The sequence below is a fragment of the Eutrigla gurnardus genome (genome assembly GCF_963514095.1).
Source record: "Eutrigla gurnardus genome assembly, chromosome: 5".
NCBI classification, from domain to species: domain Eukaryota; kingdom Metazoa; phylum Chordata; class Actinopteri; order Perciformes; family Triglidae; genus Eutrigla; species Eutrigla gurnardus.
In genome coordinates, this window is record NC_139919.1 from 16,770,449 (window position 1) to 16,795,952 (window position 25,504).

The window sequence follows — 25,504 nt, forward strand, 5'->3', positions numbered from 1 at the left end:
GGCTACCACAACAATGCTGTGGGTGGGTATGAGCCCAGTGCAGTGGGCGCCACAGTATATCAATGAATTAAGCACCTTTTTAAAAAAGAATATTTTTTCAATTTCAATTTGCTTCATAAAACACACATAGGTAAATGTTAAAACCATAATTTCTCTGTGTTACTCATGGCTGAAGGAGCATACAGTGGCAGAGGAGGACATTAGTTCTTTCCTCCGGGAAAGCCTTACAGGGGGAAAAAAAGAAGGCAGTGGCTCTTTTTTTCTTCTCTTGGGAGCGTCACGCAGAGCTGCCTCACCCTGGCTGTCTGTTTTTCTGCTACTGGTGTGCATTATTGTCTGGGTATAAATAGACTGACAGTCTGGCAAGGCCAGGTGGTCTAATCTGCCCGTTCAGTGTCCATGCTGTCCTCATGCATGGCGGGTGTTTGCCCCCACATTAAAATTGGACACACACAGATGGGTTAGTTCTTCTATGTTTATGTAAAGGTGACGTCACAGTATTTAAAAAATATTTTATAAATAAGAGACACCTGATCTATCACTAATTATAAGACATAAAATCAATTGTTATGGTCATTATTTGTGTTTAACTAGGTCTTGACATGAAAAGAGTTTGAACTAAAAAAAAAAAAAAAACTACAGCTGCGACAATCGATTCATTGACTGATTCATTGATTAAAAGTCATTTTTCCAAGCAAGTTTTTAATGGTTTCAGCTTCTCAAATGTAAACATTGTGCTGCTTTTTCTTGTCTAAACATTATGGCAAACTTGTTTGTTTAGGCTCGGTCATGACGAAACCAAACATGATTAGAAGTGTCCACGATTCATTATTTGCCCCACTGGGCTGCAACTAATGATCTTAAATCTCAACTAAACTCAAAAAGTTTGCCATTTGCAAAAGTCACATTTAAGAGCTGTCTACCCATATTTAATGTTTATTGTGCTGTTGTAAATTATTTTTTAAGGAGGAAAATTGTTAGTGCATTCAATTATGTCTCCTGGTATCCAATTTATTTCCACCTGGAAATGGTATGCCTGCTGAATATTCAGCATAACAAGATTTTCATCCCAGTGACAGTTTTTGAACAGCAGCAACAACAAGCATCATTACTGTGTTGTTATTACAACCTGTCTACCAGTGTTGTTCAATTTCAGATTTATTTTCTTTATGGTGTACAGTTATCATTTCATGCTATCTTTTTCCAAGTGTGACATTGCCTCTGCAGTAAGTTGAGTTTTTTGTTTGCATTTGTTTCTTACTGCCGCTGATTGAGCTAATTCTATACCATGCTATTTCTTATAATCAGTGTTTTACAGGACTGTCCTTGACCAAAGACATTTCTGCACATAGCATCACACAAAAGCACTTCTTCTTGTGTAGGCTATTTTACCAGAGATGTGCCAATAGGTAAAATGTAAAAAAAAAAAACGAACAAAAAAAAACGAATCAGCCCTCCCTGCCCTTCCCAATCCGACACTTTCTTGTTGGTTATCCCATTCTAATCTTTTCCCCCCTGGTTTTTGCCGTCTCCCCGATCATCACTTTCCCCTAACTTCACTCGTCTCCCATCAGAGGTGCCTAAACGTCACCAGCAGTGCTAAAGTCTAATAGCTATGGGAACATTTTCTTTGACACCTGCAGCAAACATGAAGCCTGCTGGGCTGCTGGAAGAACAGAGGGAGGTTTATCTGGGATGGCAGGCCTTGCCTCCATCACCGTGCCAATAGAGACAGCAGCACAGAGCCCGGCGCTTTACAGCCAGATAAGGCCCCCGGACAAAGAAGCACTGCAGCTCGACCCCACTCGCTACAATAGAAGGACAGGGAAACATGACATGTGACTAACAACCCTTGACAGTTTGCTCCAGTTAAATAGTTAAGTTTCGGAGTTAGTACTTACTAGTAGGAGTCACGAGTGTCAAAGCTAAAGTCATTCATCATACAAAACTGAAGTCCCTCAAGAATCCATTTGAAGGGAAATGAGGTGGACGTAAACAACTGTTTATTAGTCCATTGTTGTTCCAATGAATTATATTGTTTTTTTTCCAAAGAATTAACAATGTATCGTGATGAAACTTGTGATTTAAATCCGTGGTAGTATTCTGCTTTTCAGTAACACAACCGTCTCTACTGCAATCTTACTGGTGATTAAAGTGAATGGAAATATGGGGACTGATGGGAATAGTCTCATGAGTAATGGTGAACCTGTGCACCGGGCGGCGTGTCATGAAATGAATGAAAGTATGCAAACACTTTTATTCTGGGGAATGCAATTAAAGCAAGATACAGCCTTATCATGTATAATACATCCGTCTCGTGATGCGGTGATCATAGAAATGGCTGAATCCTGATGGTAAACTACGATAAATAAAGACCTTAGATATAACCAGTGGGACAGAAATGTTAAAGCTGTCTTACATGGTACTATGCTGTATTGAAAATATTGAGGATAGACCACTCGAATTTGATTTAAAATAAGGAAATGCCCAAGTGTTTTGTCAGTGAGTGGGATGACTAAAGATAGTCTCCAGATGAAAGAATATCATGTCCTCAGGCCACATTGCAAAAGCACTGCACCATGTTGTCAAATAAAACTGCAATCAGAGCTCAGACTTGGAAATCAGCTCTTGGTTTGGCTAACCATGGAAAGCAAACTTGGATCACAACAAACCTTAAGAGGCCTCGACCATCCAGTCTGGAACCATGAATATAAAGTGTGGATTTATCTCCAAACACTCTGATATGACCAAGAATAATGCAAGGCATGGTAGGGTCTGCATCCTTTTAGTCCTTTTCCACGTATTCATGCAAAAAATATGCAGCAATTCAGTAAAAAGCTCATGGTTTACAGACAAGAATGAATGATTCAGTTTATGTGTTTGACCATGAGCTTATATGTCTATCTATGTGGTGTGTTTTCCGGACTGGGTTGAACTGTCCTGTATAGTTCAAGCCTCGTATTAAGTCCTTACTCCGAGGTAGTGAATGTATAATCCATTTTAGCTCCTTATTGTATTTTACAGTGGCTTCCAACATAGTATTGGGTTTGTTTGCCAATGTCTAAGCATGAAAAGAGAAACTCATTTGGCATGGGTCACCTCATGTGACCAAAGTGTTTGAAAAAAGCAAATAGAAAAAACAGAGCGATTTAATTTTTTTTGTTATTTATTGTGTGTGTCGGCATACGTGGTTCTGCTTGTCTGGCAAGAAATTAACTTTGTCACAGTGGCCCTAGACAATAGCAGGCAGGAATTGCTGAGCCTGATGTTACACTCAGGGAACAGTAAAGTCATTTTGCTCCAGCAGACCACTTAATAGCTTTAGCTGATGCACAGTTTGGAAACCCATCAGTCAATTGGGCCAGACAAGAAATGAACAGTCTTGTGAGTGTATGCTTAGTACGGCAGGGAACGGGTTGCAGGACCGTGGAGCTGCTCTCATTATGAACCTGAGTCATATAGATGCATCTAATTGCTTTTTCAAACTGCACAGTATCGGACAGTAATGGTTTGATCGCTTTCTGCATCACGAACAAGAGCATTACGGATGAACATAGAGTGCTTGATTTTGTGGAGTGTAAGACAACCCGTGCAGCGTCGTTGACACCATGTTTTATGTTGTGTGACAGCGTTAGTCATGTTTTGATTGCACCACTGATCTTTCACATCTCTGTATGCAGGTATTGTGAAGCACAACTGCATGTCAAAAAGGTTGTATGAAGCCATTTGTGGCCCCAGAGGGAACTCGTGAAAGTGATGTCACTTGATTAAGTGTCTGCTAAAAACATGAAACGATGCTCCTTATGCTTAAGGTTAGCAACTGGAAGCTACATTTACAACCCTAATCTCCAACTGAACTGTCAAAGGTTAAGTTGTGTTTTGTGTAAAGGCACAAGAATTTGACAAGAAAGTGGATTAAATCAGAGAGACATTTCTGATTGTCCTACATTGATTTTGATCTTTAAAGACAACCCAAAACATTACTTTTGCAAGTCCGACTATAGTAAAGGAGTACAATGTAAAAACCTGCAGATTAGCTTTGTGTGATTGTATCCGACTCGGATACAGGTTTAATGATGAACTGCTCCTTTCGGAAGCTTGAATCTATACCTCGTACTCCTACAAATAGTGCCTGGCTAGGAAAGCTTTTCTGAGCAAAATCTTTCATGGCTTTTGCTGAAACAAGTTTGACTGCTCACAGTTAAAAATTCCAACCTCATACGGTATGTAATTCCTTCCATCTTGTCACCATGTGGACAGTGGGGCAGACAACCTGGCCCACCGTGTCAGTCTGTAAGGATTGCCTGTCAGTCCGTAAGATTCCCAGCTAACCCCAGTGTCAGCACTGTGATCTGACTGGTTAGGATTGCAGGTGCGTTGTCACCACTGAAGTCGATGACCTTAGGTGGCTTAATCAGCCCCGGTGATGGTGTTAGGCAATATGAGAGAATTGGTATTCACTCTGTGCCAGCATTAATTATTTATACTTTTCTTCAAGGTAGATAGCTAGACGTGGTGGAGGGGAGTGACTACAGCAGTGTGGTGAAGAAGACGTTCATTGTCACAGCAATTTAGTGGTGTCTGTGTGTCGTTTCTGTTAAATTTATCCTCATCAGAATTCAGGTACCAAACTGCATTGTAATAACTTGAAATATATCTTTATGTAAGCTGAAAGATTGAGGGCTAAGCATGAAAGATTCAACAGATCTGGAGCTTACTGGAGTAACTTGAGGAGGACCTTTTTTTTCTTCTTCATGAGACTTTTGTAAATGTTATTCCTGGCTAAGTACTGATGTAAAATGTTCAATGATACATGATGATATATCTGTGTAAACAAAATTATAAATTGGAATAGTCATTGATGCCTGCTGTGAACTGGCATATGATTATTATTATTTCTAAAATGTTTGGGTTTGTTGCTCTTTTCTGTTTGATATTATAGAGGCGACCCTTAATATAGGATAAGTGGTAGACGATTGATGGATGGACTGGGATTTGGACACTTAGTCGGACAAAACAAGACATTTCACACCTTGGGCTGTGCAAACATCTGATAGAAAAATAGCCAGTGGATGATTGCAAATAATTGTAAGCTGCAGCCACGGTGAATATCACGTAACAGCTCGCGCGTATCCTGCATCCTAAAAACCTAACCGTGTCCAGGTTTAATTGTGTCAGTATGCTGCGCAGTTTCTCATCTTACCTCTTATCAGAGGCGGCTCTGGTTTTCAGACACGGTAATTAGCTGTTAAGAGAGGAGCCTGCATTGAGAGGAAGAGAGCAGGCTCATCTGGTTTTCAATCAAAGGCTGTGGGCTCTGGTCAGGGCGTGAAGAGAACACAAGGGCAGGCTAGTAAGGACGCCTTATCAGAACTTGTACTGGGACAACGGATAATATAACTACTGCGAATGACACATGCAAATGTCATATTTAAGTTATTTTAAACTTATTGGAACAAAGGACCCTAAAATACACTAATCAACAAAGGGCTCCTTTAATCTCTTTATTTCTCTCTTTATATTTTATACAGCGTGAGGAAATCTGTGCCCACCCCATCCATGTGAAGGCGCAGGCAGAAACGGAGGCTGTTCAAAGAGAGACAGCTGCACACTCAGCTTTAATTGCATGAGAAGTAATTTAGGATGCAGACGATTATACCTATTTTAGCTTACTTAAATGTTAATTAAGCAAAGTGTGAGAGAGCTAACAGGAGGGGGGATTGTAGAAAGGTGTAGTACTATCCTATATTTTGTAGAGTGAAAAGGGAATTCTACGGACTGTAATAATTGATTCACGCCGTCCCACACAGCATTTGTTGTGATGCAAGGCAGCACCTTCCTCAGGTCAGTGGGTGTTTTGGTTGCCTACAACCATTTTAGTCTGGGGAGGCATCCTCGCAACAAACACCTGTGTAACTATCTCCACAGAACAGCCACTATGGCCTGCGCTAACATGATGAACGTTACTGTCCCGTGTGTTCAGCACCGAGGTGGGGAAAAGGGGTTTTAAATATGCTGCACCCTTTGCCTGGAACTCCTTCCAGAAGGATTTAAAACTGCCTGACTTGATCCCCAAAAATGACTTTGATATGATCTTGAAGGACCTTGAATTTCTTGCTGTTTGTATGTCTTTGTTTCCTGGTTCTGACTTGTGATGTTGCCTTCTTGGCCAGGTCACCCTTGTGAAAGAGATCCCAATCTCAATGGGCTTTTACCTGGTTAAATAAAGGTTAAATGAATAGAGTGCCAGCTTTTTTGGAATTAATTAAAGGTTTCCAGGTCCTTAAATCCTTCACCTACTACATACTACATACTACTCTTAGCATGAGGATTGTCTGGGTGTTCAGACACGAGTCATTCTCGCCAGATGATAATTATATGAGTATCATTTTAATGTCTTTGCCAACTTCCTCTTATCAGTTTTTCCACCTTGATATGAGCTAAATATTTAATTCCCTATGTCGTAGGTCTAATCGACACATCAGAGTTAAAGATGGGCATGGAAGCAGCGTTGGCCTCCCCGTCTCATCCTTTCCCCTACACACACATCCGTTAGCCTGCCCTCCTCCCTTCCCTCCCTGATGTAAGTACTTGTGACAGAGAGAGCTGAGCCCCATCTACTCCTTCACATGCAAGATTGCCTTTTTAGACCTGTATTTACCAAGCGTTGCCCGGAATCAACACCTTTGTCTTTTTCCAGCATTACCCTGCTACACATTCACACAGTTGTACACATTCAAACTGGGAATGTGCCATGTATTTCAATAAAGTCTACTGTACACTATTATCCAACTTTTGAGGATATTGCCTCCATTATAGGCTATTGTTTTCTGGATAAGATTTAGCCGCTTTGACTATGAATGAAGGCTAATGATAATTACAGAGACTTTCAAAACAACACAGCATTGTTCCTCTTTAATGCCACATCTAATAATCCGTCATTTACTCCTAATACTCTCATTAAGTTCCCCTTTTCTCATACTTTGCCTACTTAACATGAAAACAAATGGCGCTTTTTCTTTTTCCAATCCACACAGCGATAATTTATCCACCTAAAAACTCATAATGAATCCTGTTTGATTTTCCTCTTTTTGAGTGAATTATGTGCTTGTTTTTTTTTTTTTTGGCAAATGCTGTCCTGTGCTGGACCACACTGTGTGAGCCAGAGGGAGAAAATTATTTCCCCAACCTTCTCATTGGCCATGAATGCAAAGACAACACGTGTCCACGGCTGTTTAACAACACATATTGGTTCCCAGCCCACTCGTAAATTACAGCGCGAAAGCTTCCCCAAGACGACGAGGTTGTTTGCCATAACCAGTGCTGAGGCTGTCACTAAACAGAGTTTTGTGTCTCAGAGACCAGGGCTGTGTGTTGATTAGCTGCTTGACTTGGGTCATTTGTTTCTTTATTGTATGTAGAATAGCTTTCTTCACTGCACTGTTGTTGGATACACCAGAGGGTCCCTCTGAAAACAGTACCATCAGGACTTCATCATTAGATAATTTAGTAATCATTTCCTGTGCATAAATATTTGATGGTTCCAGCTTCTCAAATGTGAGCATTTGGTCGATAATTTGGTGCTTCTTCCCATGAAAGGTAGATTGTAATTGGCATTTTTTAAAACACACGATTCATTTTAGGGATGCACCGATTTCAGTAACGGGTATCGGGTCCGATACTGCACTCGTGTACTCATGTACCCTACTCCTACTTGTACTTATAAAATTATTCTGTTACAACCACACCTGATACCACTAGAGCAACGTGGGGTTAACCTCTCCTCAGTTGAGCCCAGTAAGCCACCCAGCTGCAACAATAACCTGATGCACAAACATTAAATCCATAATTTATTGCCAGCTGCAGTATGTGCACAAAACCAACTGTCCCTATTAAGTCTCCACCACATCAATTAGTTTAGCTGTGAAGTTGTCAGCTGTTTTTCTGCCTGGCATAATCCATCAGGGTTTCTGCCAGTGTATTACAAGCCCGACGTAACGTTAGCCAGTGTCCAGTCAAGAGAGCAAGAGAGAGGGAGTGTGTGACAGTGAGTATTAAGTCAGCAGTAATGTTGCCGTGCAGTGTGTGTATGTACAGTTTATTTGTGGGTGGATAAATGCTACAACTCCTCAAGATCCATGAGGAGACACAAGCTAAGTTCCTGTTTCTTGCTTGTCAGTCAGTTGGTAATTAATGTGAAGGGGTTAGCCCCAAAGTTAGCAACTACCCAGGCTGCTCTGACTCAGGCACACTTAAAGTGGTACGACTTTTTTAAGGTGGACCAGTGCTATTCTCCTAAAAGTGACAAGCTGTTCCACAGAGTTTTTTTTTTTAAACATTTCTTTTAACTGATAGCCCAGTTTGCCGGTTAACTGTTAACATCGCAAAGTTGAATGTTTAATTGGCAGCAACTGCATCGTGTTGTCTTTGTTTTCATTACACTCAGAATGTGAGGATTATCTCTTGAAATGTTTTTTAGATTTTGTATAGATTAAAGTTTTTTGTTTTTTATGAGAGCTGTGATGGTATTTTTAAGTATTCATATTGGTACTGAAAAAAAAATTGGTATCGGTGCATCTGGAATTATTGTCAATTAATTGTCCATTTTTGGGTCCATGATTAAATGAAAAATACTTGAGGATAATAAGAACTCTGGAGTGTCAATCCCCAAAGGCTTCAGAATGGTTCGCTAGCTTCTGTACACAGTGAAGAATTTCCACCTTGCATTGTTTAACTCTTAAAACCACCACGACACCGAAGCTGTCGGTCTTGTGTAAACGTTTCTACAAACGGAAGGTGGAATTTAATTTGTTATTTGAAGATGCACACAGTTTATTGCTGTTCTCACACTTACCGGCTTGTTTCCTGTCTTGGGGTGATAGAAAATGGCACTGTTGGTCCTCTGGCTATGACTGTTAACATTGTGGAAAATTCTGAATGAAAAGATTTTATGATAATAAAGATATACAGCCATATCTTCAAGAAATGCACCCACTGGGCATGGGTGACTGCGTTAGTATTCCTGTGTATTTGTTTTTTAGATTTATTCATATTTTTATTCATGGTTTTTCCATCGTGGCCTCACATATTGCAGCGTAGCGGTGCTGCCATCCCTCCAGCATGTTTCTCTTCATGTAGGAAGGCTTGACAGACTGTTATCTCTTCAACATCTCAGCAGGGGTCTCATTAACAGACAAATACTGTACCACATGATTGCATGTTTGTAATGGTGTGAGAACAGTGTTTTGGGTATAGAGTACATCATTTGTATCGTGCGGAGTTAGAAATCTGAATTATGATAGCTGTAGGGGACACACGGTTTATGAAAGTTGTGATTACAGGAGGGATGGCAGAACATGAAGGTAGTAAAGTATTTCTACAACTGAGTTTGCGACCAAAACATCTACATATTATGTAACGCTTATGCCGTGACAGATATAATAAGTGAACCTTGACCAGTGTTTGATACAACTATCTTTTTTTGTCCTTTTTTGGAACGTAATTAGTACCTCTGTGTGAAAACCACACACAAAAATACTAAAACTACTACTTAAAAAGCTCAGCCTCCAGGTTAGTGACACAACAAACATAATAATAGTCTGATGGTTTTACATTTCTGTTCAAGTCCTTGAATATGATGAAGTGGATCAGTGGGTACGTTTTTGTAAAATAAAGACTGGAAATCCTTGTGCACTTTCTCTTAGAGGATAGTGGTTTTCTACTGGAAGAATGAATGTGCTGCAACAGAAGGCTCGGGCCCTCAGACCTACTTAAAGAAACATTCAATCAAATCTGCTACACCGCAGAATTATGATACATCGCAGAGTAGATGCAATCATTTATTTTATTAGCGTTCCTCCTGAGTTATATACAACAAAAGAGTCTGACTACTAAACACATTTCACTATTATGCAGCAGCCCAATATAGATCATTTGTCATAATTTCAAAAATCACAAGGAGTAAGATGCAGTTATTGTCAAGAAGAACTGGAAGGGGGAATTCAAAATTGGAATGGCAACATACTCAGCGGTGCTCATATCAGCTTACATTGTTTGAAACCAGCAGTTGATCTAAATAATAAAGTCTTCGTTGAACATTTCAATCCGGACGAATACTTCAGAGGGCTATTTGGTTTGTGCCGCTGTTTCCCTGCTCTGGAGACAAAAGATGATTGGACCTATCGGGGGTTATTATGGGGTTTCTCCCCTCTCCCTCCACAATGGGGGCTAGTGGACTCTGATAATTCTTTGGTCACGGAGAGGATTGTCTAATCCCTGCAAAGACACAGGGGTTTGGTCTTTTGCATTCGTCAAGATGATTAATGTACCGAGCTGTGTGTGCAAATGCGTCAAGTAAACACATATTTACTCAAGGTTTTACGTGGAACGTTTTCTGAATGATGAATATCTGGAGGAGGAGGATGCAAGAAACATCTCATGGCAATTTGGAGTAGTTAAACTGACAAGTGTTGTATCGATTTGCCAGTCAAACATGAACAGTCATCAATAACAATCAGGCACACAAAGCTGCTGTGATGTTTTTTCTGACTACTAATGAATTAGACCAAACAATCTTCAATCTGCACATAATTCCAAGCAACTTGTGCTTTACTAGCTGACTGTTTCTAGCCTCTCCCTCATTTGGACAAACAATTCCGGTTGCATTTCTGTTACAAAGAAAAATCACTTGTTATATTTCCATAACGTCTATGGCCTATGAGTCTGCTTAAAATTCTGTTTGGAAGAATACTATCTCTCGGGCTTTTGTGCTTACTCTGAGGCTGGTATATTGATAAGTAAGCTGGATCTGAATCACAGTTTCAAAGACCAATGTGAGTCTTTTCCCGTCTCAGCTTCTCTGCTTCGTTTGTAATCATTTACGTACACATTTCCTCGAGTTAGTGTCTCAGGGTTTTTTCCCCCTAACAATAGAAAATAGCAAAATCTGTGGAAATGAAAAATGTTGGTCATAACAAGTATGATGGGGAACGTGGGTGCCTTAAGATTGATGAATGTCATTTGTTGTTGTGCCCACAAAGTACTTAAAAAACACATTTTCTTTGCACCCCACCCCATCGTTTTATCAAATTATAATAACTGTCATTATTCTTCTGAAGTTTAGGCTAATGCCATTCTGACAGATTTTTCTCTCCTCACAGCAGGAGGTCGTGCATTTCTCGTTGCCCTTTATTTTGCTTTGTGGTTGCCATTACTGTGGTGAATGGTGTGTTCACGTTTTCAGCATCAGTGTATCACAGGCCACAAAGTCCAAATGCCTGCTTGAGCAAAGCAAGAATATCCAGTCATTCTGGTCTCATGTTTACAATGACACTACTCTACTTATGTAAAGACAATACAGTAACGTTACAGTAAGCCTGAGTGTGTTCGCATTTGCCCCGGTACCATACATCATCTCATCTTTTAGTTCAGCTATCACAGTACTGCACAACTCTGGGATTTTTCTTACATACTAAACTTAAAGCTGTATTTGCAGATAAAATCAGAGGGATTTTGGTTTTGTTGTTTTGTTATTGCTAACCAGCACTATTTGTTTTTAGGGACTGCTCTCTTAGTCCTTTTGGACTTTTGCAACATTTTTCTAACGAGCCATTATGTGGAAAACGTCAGACTATTAAAAAGGGGTTTCAGATGTGTTAAAAGGGGATCTAGTTACGGGAATAGCATTGTTGTTTTGGTTTTCTTATAATCCTTTTTGCAAATATTTCTGCTTTGAGAGCCCCTATCTGAACACGAGCCAGCGTTTTAATTATGTTCTCCATTTCTCCATTCCTCAAACATTCTTTATTCCGTTCTGCATTGTTTTAATAAACATCCCCTGCTGAGGATAATCCAGTGTTATCAGACTGAGTCTACTGAGTCATATGAGGTCATTCGAGGTCAGCAATGTTCATAAGGATTTAGCTATGTATTAGTAATTAGTTAGTAATGAATTTGATGATATTACAGTGCAGGCACAATTTAGACTTTTGCAGCAGATATAAATAATAGACGTAATAAACAGCTTTGTTGCTGTGTAGCAGCAGAACTCTGGGGGCCAAGAAGGCTTTGAACCTGATGTTTTGACAGCCTTGTCTCAGAAGTATGCTAATCTGAATTTGAATCTGATGCCGACAGAGGTGCACATTGTTGGGTTAATCACTGTGACTGTGATTTATAAAACTTGCAATGGAATTAACAAATTGGGCCCCCCCCCCAAACAACAGATTACCCCAAACAGATTGCCTAAATTATTATTTTTAATTTTACTGCAAACAAGCTGATGTTCATAAACTTCTTCTACTTTTTTGTAGCATGCATGCCAAGGTGTCCCTGGGCAAGATATCGAACCGTGAGTTGCCCCCGGAAGGTTTGGCGTGTGAATGTGTGTAAATGAGTTGGACTAGATTAGATGCTGATGGGCAGGTGGCTCCTCTGCATCAGTATATGAATGTGTATGAATGTAGACTGAATGTAGTCAAAGCCTCTAAGTGCTCAAACAGACCAGAAAAGCACTATGGAACTATGAGCTTTTCATTCACTGTGTATAGAGATGTACAACCATAGGAGCTTGCAAAGATGTTATTGTGTGTGCCAAGATGTTATTGTGCCTGTCATATACAGTGCGTGTCAATATAAATGTAACTACATGTCAGGCAGGCAGCGATGAGTGATAAAAATGTAATGGTAGCCTGACATGTAAGAAAGAGAATAACAAAAACGATCCACTAAAGCTGTGACATGAAATATGATATACTTTATGGGACATGTACTGTGTGTGTGTGTGTGTGTGTGTGTGTGTGTGTGTGTGTGTGTGTGTGTGTGTGTGTGTGTGTGTGTGTGTGTGTGTGTGTGTGTGTGTGTGTGTGTGTGTTTGCGTTTATGGAATACCGTATGCATTCTATTGGGCTGTATTTTAATTATCAAAGTCAAAATAGCTTCAGAAAATGGTGAAAATGCTCCTCACTCTTCCCCAGAGTACAAGGTGTACAATATTAAGTACAATATTCCAGTTGCTCGTTTGTCCAAAAATGTAGAATCACACCATATAATCCTCACTTTAGAGAAGCTAAAACCCGAAGATATTTTGTATTTTCCCTCAATAAATGATCACACTTGCTGTCGAATAATTGTCATAATTTATGCGTTTTTTTGTCAGCGTATTGTTTCAGCCCTATTGTATGATATACTATAACATTTAAAAATCTATCAAAAAGCACACTACTAAAGGTAAAATCTCAATAGTGCATAATAATAGTCTCGCTTGTCCGTTCTTCTTTCTAATAGGAATTCAGGGGCTGCTTCAGCAGATGGAAGTGAGGTATGGGGATGACTGTGACCTTCTCAGTGGCCTGAGAGTGTGTTGGCATGGCATGACTGATGCAGATTATCATAGCTGGAGAAAGCCAATTACTGTGGTCATCACGGCACCCTCAGGGCCCTTCTCAGTGGAATGAAATGCATTACAGAAGTCTCTGTGCATCCTTCTGGCAGCGTTTTGTATTTCCTCCATGCTTATCCACCCAGTTTGAGTGTTAATAGCACAGTCAATGGGACCCTCCCGCGCCTCAGAGCCCTCTTTGGCTCGGATGAGCTTCTGCTCCACAAAGCAGGGAGGTTGTGCCTCTCTGTGAAGTGGATGAATTACATTGTCGTCTGTTTGTCTTCTCTCTTTATTCAAGATAAAGGCCTTTTATTTCCACCCATCTTAGCCAGACAGTGTCCTTGAACAACTGCAAAATGTGAAAGCAGGGCTGCGATGTAACAGAAAAAACCTGCGACTGATCATGCTTTTGTTACCCTTGTTTTTTTTTCTCAATACAGATTTGCTACAAGACCAGTGAAGGTGAGACCACACACAACACAGAGCACTATCATGTACAAAGACTTCCGAACAAGCCGAGTCACCGGTAAGATGCCTCAGTTCAAAATGTCTTATTTTGTACCTATTTCAGGTTTCAGTTACCTTAACCTTTGAACCTGTCTTTCTCTTTGCTGTATGTGAATTGTTTTCCTTATCCTTATTTGTGTATATTTTTGCCACCTTCACTTTGGTTTCCTTTTGTTTCAAAATCTGTGGCATCCTCTCAGTTCTTGTCAAAGTTTCCGATACAACGTGTTAATCTCATTCAAGCTCACACATATGATTCATACAGCACTTTGACATGGAGAGCAGTAGGAATGACCCCGAATAGTCGAGTATTCAATGTAAGGAGCCTGATTCGACTGCCAATCTCATAGTCGAATCAGACATCGGGGCCGAACCGGCAGGTGGTCATATTTCAATTTCAGATGTCAGTTACAGTCATGGACGTATTAAAACAGGTGACGGTATGGCCATCAGCTGCAACACTGGCTGGCTTGGCTTTCACATCCGCACACAGCGTTAAACGGAGCTCTGGCCTGGCAGTCAGACTGGGCCAGTTTAATACTGTCAATTTAGAGGGGGGATGCGAATGGCCGAACGGCCCCTCCCAAGACTGCTCCACTTTTTGTCCAATTTGATTGGCTCAGCCTGACCCTCGGCCGGGTCACTTACTTCCTTCTGAAGTTACACAGAGGGTGGGGCGGAGAAGATAAGGTTAAAAAGAAAAAAACGAGCGACTTTTCCAGAGCTTTTTCATCTGCCCGTGGTGCCTCCATCCCAGACACAGGTGTGACCCACTGTCCCCCTGGAGCTCGACTTTTACGGAGCTTTTAAAATCAATGAGCAAAAAAAAAAGAAGAAAAAAACATGATTCGGCGATCAGTCGACTATAGGCAAGACTTGACCAATCAGATTTCATGTAAATTCTTAGTCGGGGACACCCCTAGACAGCAGACACACACATGCCGTTATGCACAAAGGCTCATTTCATTTGTCAACCCTGATGATGGGGTTGACAAACATATGAAAGACATTTCTTTTTTCTAAATGACGGTAGGGACAGTTTCAAGCTCAAGTTAAGATTTGCCACACAAGATTTGTTCACAGTTATTCACAACACACACCCATATCAGGGAAGCCGCACCTGAGAAGACACAATAACAGATCCATTAACTGGGATTCTGGCACAGCATAGCATGAAATTGTGAGAAAACAAATGCTGGTTGGTTATTGGCCACCAATTACACCAACTACATGCTCTTGTTTTGCCATTAAATTCTGAAAGCTCTCAAAAAATAACATGAAGCTACTTTTGAGCATGAGATATTTAGCCTACTTACACTTGAGTTGCAAAAGATCAAATGAGATCAACTTCTTTCATCCCAGAAGATTACTAACACCATGATCATTGACAGTGCTTCTGTGGCTCAATCTAACCAGTATATTAACAGAGCCATGGAAACCAGAGTGGGAGTTGTCACGCTAGTATTAACTTGGAACTATTTTCAGCTTCAGAGCTGTTCGCACGTCTATAGATCTATCTTAGGGTGCACTCACACTACACCAACCGGACCACGCCCAGGCATGATTGATGGTACGGTTCATGCACGAGCACATGCACGGGTACGCAATGTGGACATGACGTAGGCTTTCATCGAGTGGCCGTCCCATTCATTATTGCTGTGTTCACTCGGATCTCCCCCACTATTGAGCAGATTTATGATGGAAAATACTGTGGATGAGTGTGTAGGACACAGCGGGATTCAGGGTCGGGCTTCGGCTTCAGACTTGTGGTTTAAGCGACACCGGAGCGAAAAGGAACCGGCGCTTTTATAATAAAAATGCTGCTCTGTCGAAAATCCGCTGCCTGCTCACTCAGCTACACTCATGCTCACATGCTCTGCTGCAGGCCGAGTGTTTACTAGAAATATGTGCAGACATGACTTGTAAAGTAAAGTTTCAGTCATGTTCTCTGTGTTGTTTTCTCTTGCTATGACTTTGAGCTGGGGCTTCTTGAAAACAACATCATGCGTATTACGACGTGATGGCGTATGTTCAGCAGGCAATCGGGCTTCAAGTGGTGTGAGTGCAAGCCGGGGGACCACCTGTGGGGGGGCAATGGTGCCGAGGCATGGTATGGATCAAATGGCCCTGGTGTGAGTTCGCCCTTAGTCTCCCTATCATATCTGTTGTTGGGCTGTTACTTTACCCTTTTACTTCCACAGCATGTGCAATACTGAAAAAAGGATAGTACTCATTAAATTGATAATTAGCCGTTGCATAACCATGATCTGTGAAATATACTTATTAAATATTAATTACAGTCGGCATGGCATTAATATCTCTCTGTTAGCTGCTGTTGTATTTTTTTTTTTTTTTGGTACATTGTTCTAGAACAGAAATTGAACCAAGTAAGAAACTGACAGATTGCTTAAGAGGTAGGAAGGAGAGGAGGGAATGAAAAGTGCTTCTCTCGCCGGTCTTTGGCTGATGAGCGTGTCCTTTCCCATTACTCTCACACAGCGCAATATGCAGGTCAGTCAGGTGATAATGAATGCTCTGTCTGATAGTTGGCCTTTCTCCCTCCCTCCTGCTCAGCCAATCTCTCGGCTGTATCCTCTCTCTTTCTTTGCCCTTTTTACACCTCGGTGTTTTCTACAGTATTGAGCATATTTGCTTTTACTGGGTTTAATCACCTAGCAATGTCCTCCCCCCCATTCAGTACTGTTGGGCTGTTTATAGGTGTTTCAGGTCAGTTTATGAAACGGTGAAGATGTCAAGTTTCTGTCATTAATCAAACACTGACTCACAGGCAAAGTCTATTCACTTTCCAACCTAATTTTGTGAGGTTTGTATGAAGAAAAAGACACCTTTGTTGATCCATCATTTGCTTTAGTCTCCACCGTGCACACAGGATTGGATATACTAATCAAATTCTGTGCACACCAACCCACTGCACGGCCGTCTGCAACAAGAAAGGATTTAATAATGCATTCAGCCGACGCGTTGCTAAAATACGTGGTACTGGTTTCAAGGTTTGATGTGCTGACGTTCCTAGTAGACCAGTGTTTTTGTCTTCTTATGTTAACAATGCAACATTTGGCTTTGTAGCATCAAACAGCTGATGACAGTCCATCAAAACTAGCCTTTTATTTGTCATATTAACAGATGGATGGGAGCAGTATGAACAAATGGTCTTTTGATCAAATATGATTGACTTATTACTTGGCTGTAAAGAATTCAGAGAAAAACATAAATGTCACATTTGCTTTATTTTTGAATGGATAACATCTGTAATGATTTTAACAAAATGTCACAGTCTGTATCAATACAGTTATTTTTCAATATTATGGGATTCACACGTGTTACAACTGTGGCCAATAGTTTAAAAGAGACTTCCCTTCTTTCCAAACAAAATTGTATCTGCTGTCTTAAATACTACAGGATACTCCACTGTGAATATTTTGGCATCTTCTTTGTCATTGGAAGAGAGGTGACTAATACTGGCAAGAAAATTATTGTTTGACATTTACTAGTTGGTGCTATTTTAATACAATAATATTGCACCATTAACATTACAATATGTGGAAAAATAAATGGTCTGTGCTCATCCAAATTTCCCCTTGAGCCTCTCCAAAGTCTCTTTATTCCACATTCTTTAGCCCGTTTTGTTGACCTCTTGCTGGGAGCTAGAAGTCTGGATACAAGACTGTCTTTGTGTAAATGTTGACTTGGGGGCAGCTAAGTTTGTGCCCGTGTAAGGCCGATGGCACCTTTGGTGCCAGGAATCGCAACCAGCTTGCTGTACGAAACGGCTGCCAAAATGCAGCACGGTGTCCACTTGCTCTCATAAACTGCTGTTGCTTGTATCGGAGGACGTGCAGCATTCGAATGCAGCGTGGTAACGTCGTAGAACAAACAAACGTGATTTGTCATCACCTCCACTCATGGCTATATTGATGGCAATGCATGAGTGGTGCTGGAGTCAAGTGATTCTCTGGCTGTGAATCGTGGCGGGGCAGCGTGTGCTGTTCACAACATTTCAGCGGTGCAGAGGGGTTAACAGTTATTTTTGCGCTCTGTTTGAGACTCATTTTCCATCAATATTCATGCTGAGGGAAATATGCTCTTGTTATATGCCTGGCCTCCTTTTGGATTTAGCCTAATCCCATTTCCAGAACAGATGCTGCCGTCACAAAGGCACCTCCAGCAACTCCCTCCTCTCGCATGAAAACTATGGCAAACATGGTTCTGCGTCTTCAAACATGTTGGATCCAGTTAGTTACTTTTTATGGTGCCTTGTCACTCCTCCGCAACTCATTAAATGTGTCCATGTAGGAATGCACCAGTAGGTGAACTGGGACACTGTGAAGCTCATTTAATGAGGTGTGACTTAAACTGGGGAGTCACCTCAACCTTTCCTGTCCAGATGATCATCTGCTAACCATCAGTCAGGGGGAAGGGATGTGAGGTAAGGAAGAGAGGAAGGGATATGTAATTAGAAAGGGAAAGATTAAGGGAGATAGAGGTCAAAGATAACTAGCAGGAACCCCAAAGACAGAGATGTCCCCCAGCTTCTGGACACATCTCCGTACTGGCTGTTTCTCCAAAGAGCGTCCAGTTTAGCTGATGACATTTTCCCACTTGTGCTTAGCTACAAACAAATTTATGATCTCACAATGGAAGACACCAAATACCTTTGCAGCCACGTTAAACTGCTTTCTGCTTTGAACCTCTTTTTTTCAAATATCATCCCACCTCCCTCTCTGAAGGCCTTGTGGATTACCTGAACCCCTTTTGTTTGATTGGAAAGGGCATATTGATACAGCATGCTGCACTTGTACCAAGTGAAAATAGAGCTGTTTGATTTGGCAAATAACTCGATAGAAAAAAACAGTGCCGACATCTCACAGGACAAATAGTCATAAATGTTGTTGGAAAAGTGAAAAAGGGGAATATTTACGGAAACAAGTGTGAGTTACGAAGAAGGCACTTGCTCTGAGAGCCCCAACTTTACAACGAAAGTGGTCATGGAGACCCCGTTCCAAATGAATATGCAGAGATTTAATTTGAATAATTAATTTCTTCCTGTTAACTAAACAAATGCATTCAGCATGAGATTAGATTTAACTGGGTCGACCTATCTATACATTTCTGCTTTAATATATGAAGCTGAGATGAGCTGGGCGATATGAGCTCATGATTTATGGAGGATGTTCTCAAGTGAATTCTTATCACATGCATTTTTTTTTGTGTGTTTTTTCTAAGAAATTGTGAAAATCATTTCACCTCACTCTTAAGTCAGGCAGTCTTTGACTAAAGAGGGTTGCAATGTCAACAAATGCATACAAAGCCACAAAGGCAGACGAAGAACACTTTGATCTGCTGAGGCACAGAGTCAAATTAGTGTTTGATTTGAATGTTTTGCTACACTAAGCAGGCCACAAAAAGAACATCATTGTTAAAAAAACTAAATGGAGACATCAGAAAAACATCATTTCCTGGGGACACTGAAATTGAATGAGAGCATGCACTGGCTGTTACTCATTACTACCGGCTGACAGGGGTAATTGAATTCTGCCTCGAAATGTTGTTTATTTCTTCTCCTTTCGTGTGGACAGCGAAAAAGGCGGTTATTGGTTGGTTGGTTGGTTGCTTTGAATTGGTCCATATCAATGAATGATGATAGATACGTAGCTCCCGGCTGATAACGCTGTGTCCGTAGTGCTAATGCATCTCTTAAATTTGACCTTGATGTGATTTTTTTTTTTGACCAACCCACTACACAGAGCATGTGAAGCGGTGAATAATAGGCATGTCCATCCAATATGTTTCAAAGGCTTGGCTGCACATGTGAGTGGTAGATCAAGTATCCTCGTCATAACATAGCCAGAGTGATGCATTTTTGGGGTCAGTCGCCTAAAGACACCGATATTTCATTTTCTGATATGAAAATGTGGGAGTTTATATAAAACACAAGTATATGTGTTTTAAATAAGATGTCTGAGAAATACTGGTTAAATGACATGTTTTTCTCTGAGTGAAGTAATGTCCAACCTTTTTATTCTTATTTTTCATGTACTCGCAGATGTTTCATTTTGTATCAGTATAAATCAGTCGTTGTTATACCTGGTTTGTGGAGTAGTGTTCAGACTTCACAATGGACTGGAAATGATGAGAGGAATTTTGAGTTTTTAAAAAAAAGCCAAGGCACTTTGGCCTTTGGTCAACACTTTTACCTTTGGATGTATCCCATAACGGCAGTGGAATTGGACTTATTGCTGGGGCAGAGGAAAAAAAAAATTTTATCCTCAAGATATACGTAACTGAGACCTTTTGACCTGAACTACGCTTCAACTTCAATTTGATCTTGTATTGCGCATGTTTCTCATACTCACATCACATACAGACAGTTTATTGGGTACACCTCAACATCAGATCTGTACGGAGCAATGAGAAGACTGTCGTGCTACTGGAATTATTACACGAATCAAGCATAAATGCTATAACCATCATGCTTTCCCCCAAATGTCACATTTGATTGGCAGTCTGTTACTTGCGTCATCTCACTGCGCTCCTCTGATCTTCTGTAATGGTTTAATGGCATCCCGCCTACATCCTGTGATCTTGCTGGGACCACACCCATCCTCAAACTTGGCCTTCGTTTTGATCCACCTTCACCTGTAAAGTTTCATGACGGCATCTTGCAGGGTGGAACATAGGAGAACATAGAAATAAAATAGGAATAGAACAGACATCCACATTCAAGTGGATTTTCTGGAACAAGTGCAACGTCAACGCCGTCTAATTAGCAATTTAGCAAGATAGCTAGCCAACTAGCGGACAGCTGGTGAGAAAGCCAGCTTTCTAATTCTGTCATTACTTAACACGACATGGGCGGCTGTGGCTCAGAGGTAGAGAGAGTCATCTTCCAATCGGTGGGTTCCTGTAAAGGAGAGAGAAATAAAAAGTAGAGTATTGAGTTTAGAATTAACAACCCAGCCTGGAATTTAAATGAGTTCTGCATAATGTTTGAAAAAGAACAAACAGAAGACTTGAAGAACAATTGTTGGTCTAGCCAAGCAATTACCATTGCTGTTGACACTGTTGTAGAGCCGTTCAGGCACACTGATTGTAGAAAGAGCTTGTGGTCTGAGGAAGTTTGTGGCAGAGTGCTCAGGAGTGCAGAACAGCTCGGCAGTATTTATCATCATATTTTTTCAAAATCTCTTGAGCAACAAAATATACCAGGACATTCTACCATTCTCCCCATACATATTTAGTTATGCAGGTTTGTGAGATGATTATAAAGCAGGTCCGGAGCTTGCAGGGCAGAGGATGCCACTCTGACCTTGCTGAACTGCCCGTATCTTCACATTGAAGGTCTGATGACTCGATGCCAGGCTTCTGTTTGCAGGTTTTACCTCTGTAAATACTATGCAACCATATTTGCTTGCAGGGAAACTTATTTTCTGTTTTAATCTTGACATTAATGCCACTGGATGGATTCAAGGTATTTGACAGACTGGTTCACCTCAAGGATGTGTTTGGTCTCCCTTCCTTTATAATCGTTACACAAACAGCTGTCAAAGTAAATACCAGAACAGATGCATTATAAAGTTTTACCAATTATTCTGTTATACTGAGCCTCCTGGAAGCAGAGGAACTAGGTCATGGGCCGGTAGTTGATGAGTTTCTGTCACGGTGTAACAAGGGAGCTATTATGGAGTTGAATGTGTGAAAACCAAGGACGAGGTTTGTCACTGTGATTTTTCCAGACTGTTGCATTATATGATTGTGTTTTTTAATAATGTGTTTGTATACCTGGTTGCAACAAAACAACCAAATATCCACTGGTGATAATAAAGTTTGACTTGACGTGACTTCAGGCCCACACTCCGCCATGATGGCACACACACAGACTCACAAGCTGAAAACAATACCAGCGCTGTGTGCGTTGTCGTGGCTGGTCACAAAAAACAAACACTATAATGTTCACAAATGTGGGATAAATTGCAGGATTGTTGTTTTAGACCGCATTTGTTGCAGCAAGGTGTATCTAACAGACTTGCAACTGATCTGCATATGCTGTCCTTTTCAAGCTCATCATACAAGGGACAACTTGGGGGAAACGTTTTCATTTTCTCCTGGAAAAATACTTAAAGTAAAGTAATGTTCCCAAAATGAGGAGAGTGCAAACAACAATTTCAATGAATGGTAGCCCTGTGTGACATGCTGCTACCATTAGAAGTTGGACTGCATATTACCATTGAACAGGTGATGTCAGTGTCTCCTCCAGAAGCCAGTCTGAACCAGACTGAAGGGAGTTTTCAGGAATCAGGAATAAATGAGTCAGACATATGACCACTGCAGTGAAACAATACCATTATCGTGCACATTTTTCTCATGTCTGTACACAGCTTGTGTCTAATTACAGAAGCATAATAGTCTTTGCTCTGCTGTTTTTTTCCATGTGTAATTATTTCCCGCCTGTTTTGATCAAACCAAGACCATATTCACACCCTGAGAAGACTGCTGTTTTTTATATATTGTTTACAGTGTGAGCGAAAGCTGAATATTTAGCTGAATGAATCTATCTAGAAACTTGGCTGGATTGCAGACTCTGTTTTTAAGTGGGCAAATAAATACTGGCCATTTATGTCACAATCGTAGTATTGAAAGCTCTTGAACAGACTCCAGCGTCAACTAAATGATTGAAATCCCACTTATTTTATAGATACCTCAATCAATCACATGCAACAACTTGGACAAGTTCCCTCTTAAGATATTTATTTTAAAACGACTAGGACTATGACTTGAGCCTCGGGGATGACGGGAATGGCTCTCATCAGTCTGCGTGCTTAGCATTGGTATTGAACTAATAATGTCTTTGCTTCTCTTCCAACTGGCAGGCGGCAGAACGACACCCTCCCTAATAAGCACAGCTGTCAAAAGTTTTGGACCATTTTTTTTTACGATCATTTATGGTTTGGCTTGCTTACCAGAAAGTATAAACATCTTTACTCAAACGCGGGTTTAAAAAACAAAAACAAAATTTTTTCCTGATGCTAGTTTATTTGGCATTCAACTCAGGAGTGGGCAGCAGCAGCGCGTGGAGCGGTGCCTCCTGTTCGCTCGCCGTAGGGGAAGCTTGGCTGCAGCTCTCCGTGAAAACCACATCCTCTCCTGAGGGTGCGCGAGCTCGGCTCTCCTCGGCAGACTGACACGGGCAAGGTAGCGGGAGGTGTGTCGGTGACCGTGTCGGCGCCCACCGACGCAGCCTGCACTGTTCGCCTGCTCTGTTCGCCAGCGCGGTTCGTCCGCGCGCCGCACGCATCACTCGGAGCGAACGAGTGTTCTGCTTCGGCCGCGAACCGGGCACGTCGTGGGGGCGGGCTCGCCTGCAGTTGCTAAAAGGTCCCGCTACGACTGGCTGCTCTCATTGCAGTCCAGTCTGCCGAGCGGAGCGGACCGACGGGAGGACAAGCCCCGTCTCCATTCAAGGATTTTTACTTCGTACACTTCGTCCTGCAGCAGACGGTCGGCAAGAATCACGCGTCGCTTTCTGTGGACAATGTTTCTCTTGCAGTACACAGGTACGCGTTTGAAGTTTTATTCACGCGGTCTTTAATGTTGACACAGGAGATGTTATATGTTTGTTCGCAAACACTCACACACCGACTTGTGTCGCTGTGCGCTGCGGTATCACCGGACGTCACTTGCCGCACGAGTTATTTGACACAATGTATTTTGCATCTCCACGTTGTTACGGCAAGCCGGGATCTCTCCGCCGTGTTTAGTCCGTGCTTGTCGGGCGTGTACCAGCTGTTGAGACCGCAGAAGAAGAGCTGCTCTGCCTCTCTCCACTGTGGCTGCTTTCTCATGTAGCCTCAGCACTTGGTGCGCGTGCTTTCTGATGATAAATGATCAATAATAATTTCCTGTACACGTCTCACTTGCTTATCAGCACAATAGACACGAGGGGTAGCTATTATCTTGACTGACGCACGCCTACTGCAGCTGTTTTATGGATGAAGTTTTCAGAATAGATTTCATACACGCTGACGCCGGATTACTGCTATTGAAATGCATATTTTCCCCCACAAACATTCAAATCCCGTTTCTATTCTATCCGGGCGGCATAATAGAGCTCGGTGAGTCACATTGGAGTGGATAGGCCTATCATGCAGGGGCTTGCGAGTTGTTTTGTCGTCTAGATGGAAGTTGTTTTCCTTTCTTCTTCGTTCCATGTCATTTATTCCCGCATCGCCACAACGCATAAATAGCGGGATTTAAATGGGCCGTTTTCTCTGGGCTCACAGGATCCAATCAGGCGAGCAGGCTACTGTTTATCAACCCGCTTCCTCCGCTTTATTCTGGCACCCCTGTCCACCAGCTTCCTCTTCTTATAGTCACGGTAAATGACCATAGAAAGATGATGTCTGACAGCTTTTCTTTTCTTAATGTGTGAATACTCTAATTGCTACTTTACTTTTCGACTGCAACCTGCAGGTTCGAACTTTGCAAAACATTTTTTTTTAACATTTAGCGTTTAACCATTTTGCAATGAAGCTTTTAGTCAATCTAAATGATGTTCAGTGCAGCAACTAGTATAATTTCTCAGTGTGTGATTAATAATTCAGAGTTCAGATTACAGTGTGTGTAGGGGGGAAAAATAAAAATGACTTTGTGGCTTCTAACCAGAGGATGACAATGTGATTCCCTGGGTTTTCGTTTCTGTCACACTGTTGTTTATCTTGCAAAGGCAGAACGAATCGGTTCCCTTCTCCTCTATTTCCTTCCCTTGCAGAAGCACAAACATGCTTTGAATCAACTTGAGTGAATGGGGACGAGTGCCTTCCAATGACCACTGAAAGAGAAAAGGTCCATCAGGTCTTGTGACAGCCATTTACCTCCACATTGCACTGCCCTCTCTGATCAATCGGCAGAGCATCCTCACGTTGCCTTTAATGGTGCAAGGGAGGGGAGGGGGGTGCTTTGCTTAGATCTGTCAGAGAGAAGAGATTTAAAGGTCGCACATAGAGTGCTTGAGAAGGAGTTTAAATATTTCAGCTCTCTTTGGCAGAGGATGATAGTGCTGCAGAACAAATTAAGAGTGAATACAGAGCAGGGCTACTGTACAATACCAAGATATTTGGCAGCTTTGGAATCTCAGATTTTAATTGGCTGTTGCACGAATGTCTGTGGTTACTAAGTGGGATTCTCATCTCAGTAGCTGTCGAGGAAAAGGTAACACAAGTTACAAAGACCAGAAAAGTGTAGGAAAAAGTGAAAATATGAGTTCTAGATGACTCACAAATATCAGATACGGTGAAACCAGTTACCTCAATAAGGCTGACTAAGTGGAGATGTATTTATGAGACAGACTCTCAGAATTATAAGCGGGGGAATCCATTGCGCCTGGAAACTGTCCAGCATTTTTTCTTTGGTTATTTGAAATGTAGCCCCATGCGGGATACTCAATTTGTGTTTTTTAAACGGCATAAATTGCCGCCCTGACAAACACTGCATTGTGACTGTAAACCTGCCGGACAACATTTCCATAATAATGTAGTGCCAGCTGATGTATTTGTCTTTGTGTTACAGTGACGGATGACTTGTACTTTTATTTTCGGTTAT

General features: G+C 41.4%; 1 protein-coding gene across 5 annotated transcripts in view; it reads left to right on the forward strand.

Annotated features, from left to right (window-relative positions):
* The window catches only part of enox2 (ecto-NOX disulfide-thiol exchanger 2), a 149,404-nt gene that overhangs the window by 18,886 nt on the left and 105,014 nt on the right, over positions 1–25,504 (forward strand). For 2 of the 5 annotated variants that reach the window (XM_084010101.1, XM_084010103.1), the window contains exon 3: positions 13,822–13,907. In XM_084010101.1, the coding sequence (XP_083866227.1) occupies positions 13,874–13,907 (34 nt within the window). In that variant the 5' untranslated portion in view covers positions 13,822–13,873. Of the gene's footprint in view, positions 1–13,821; positions 13,908–23,321; positions 23,461–24,674; positions 24,758–25,504 lie in introns of those variants that run through there. The other 3 variants (XM_084010102.1, XM_084010104.1, XM_084010105.1) reach the window with 2 other exon arrangements.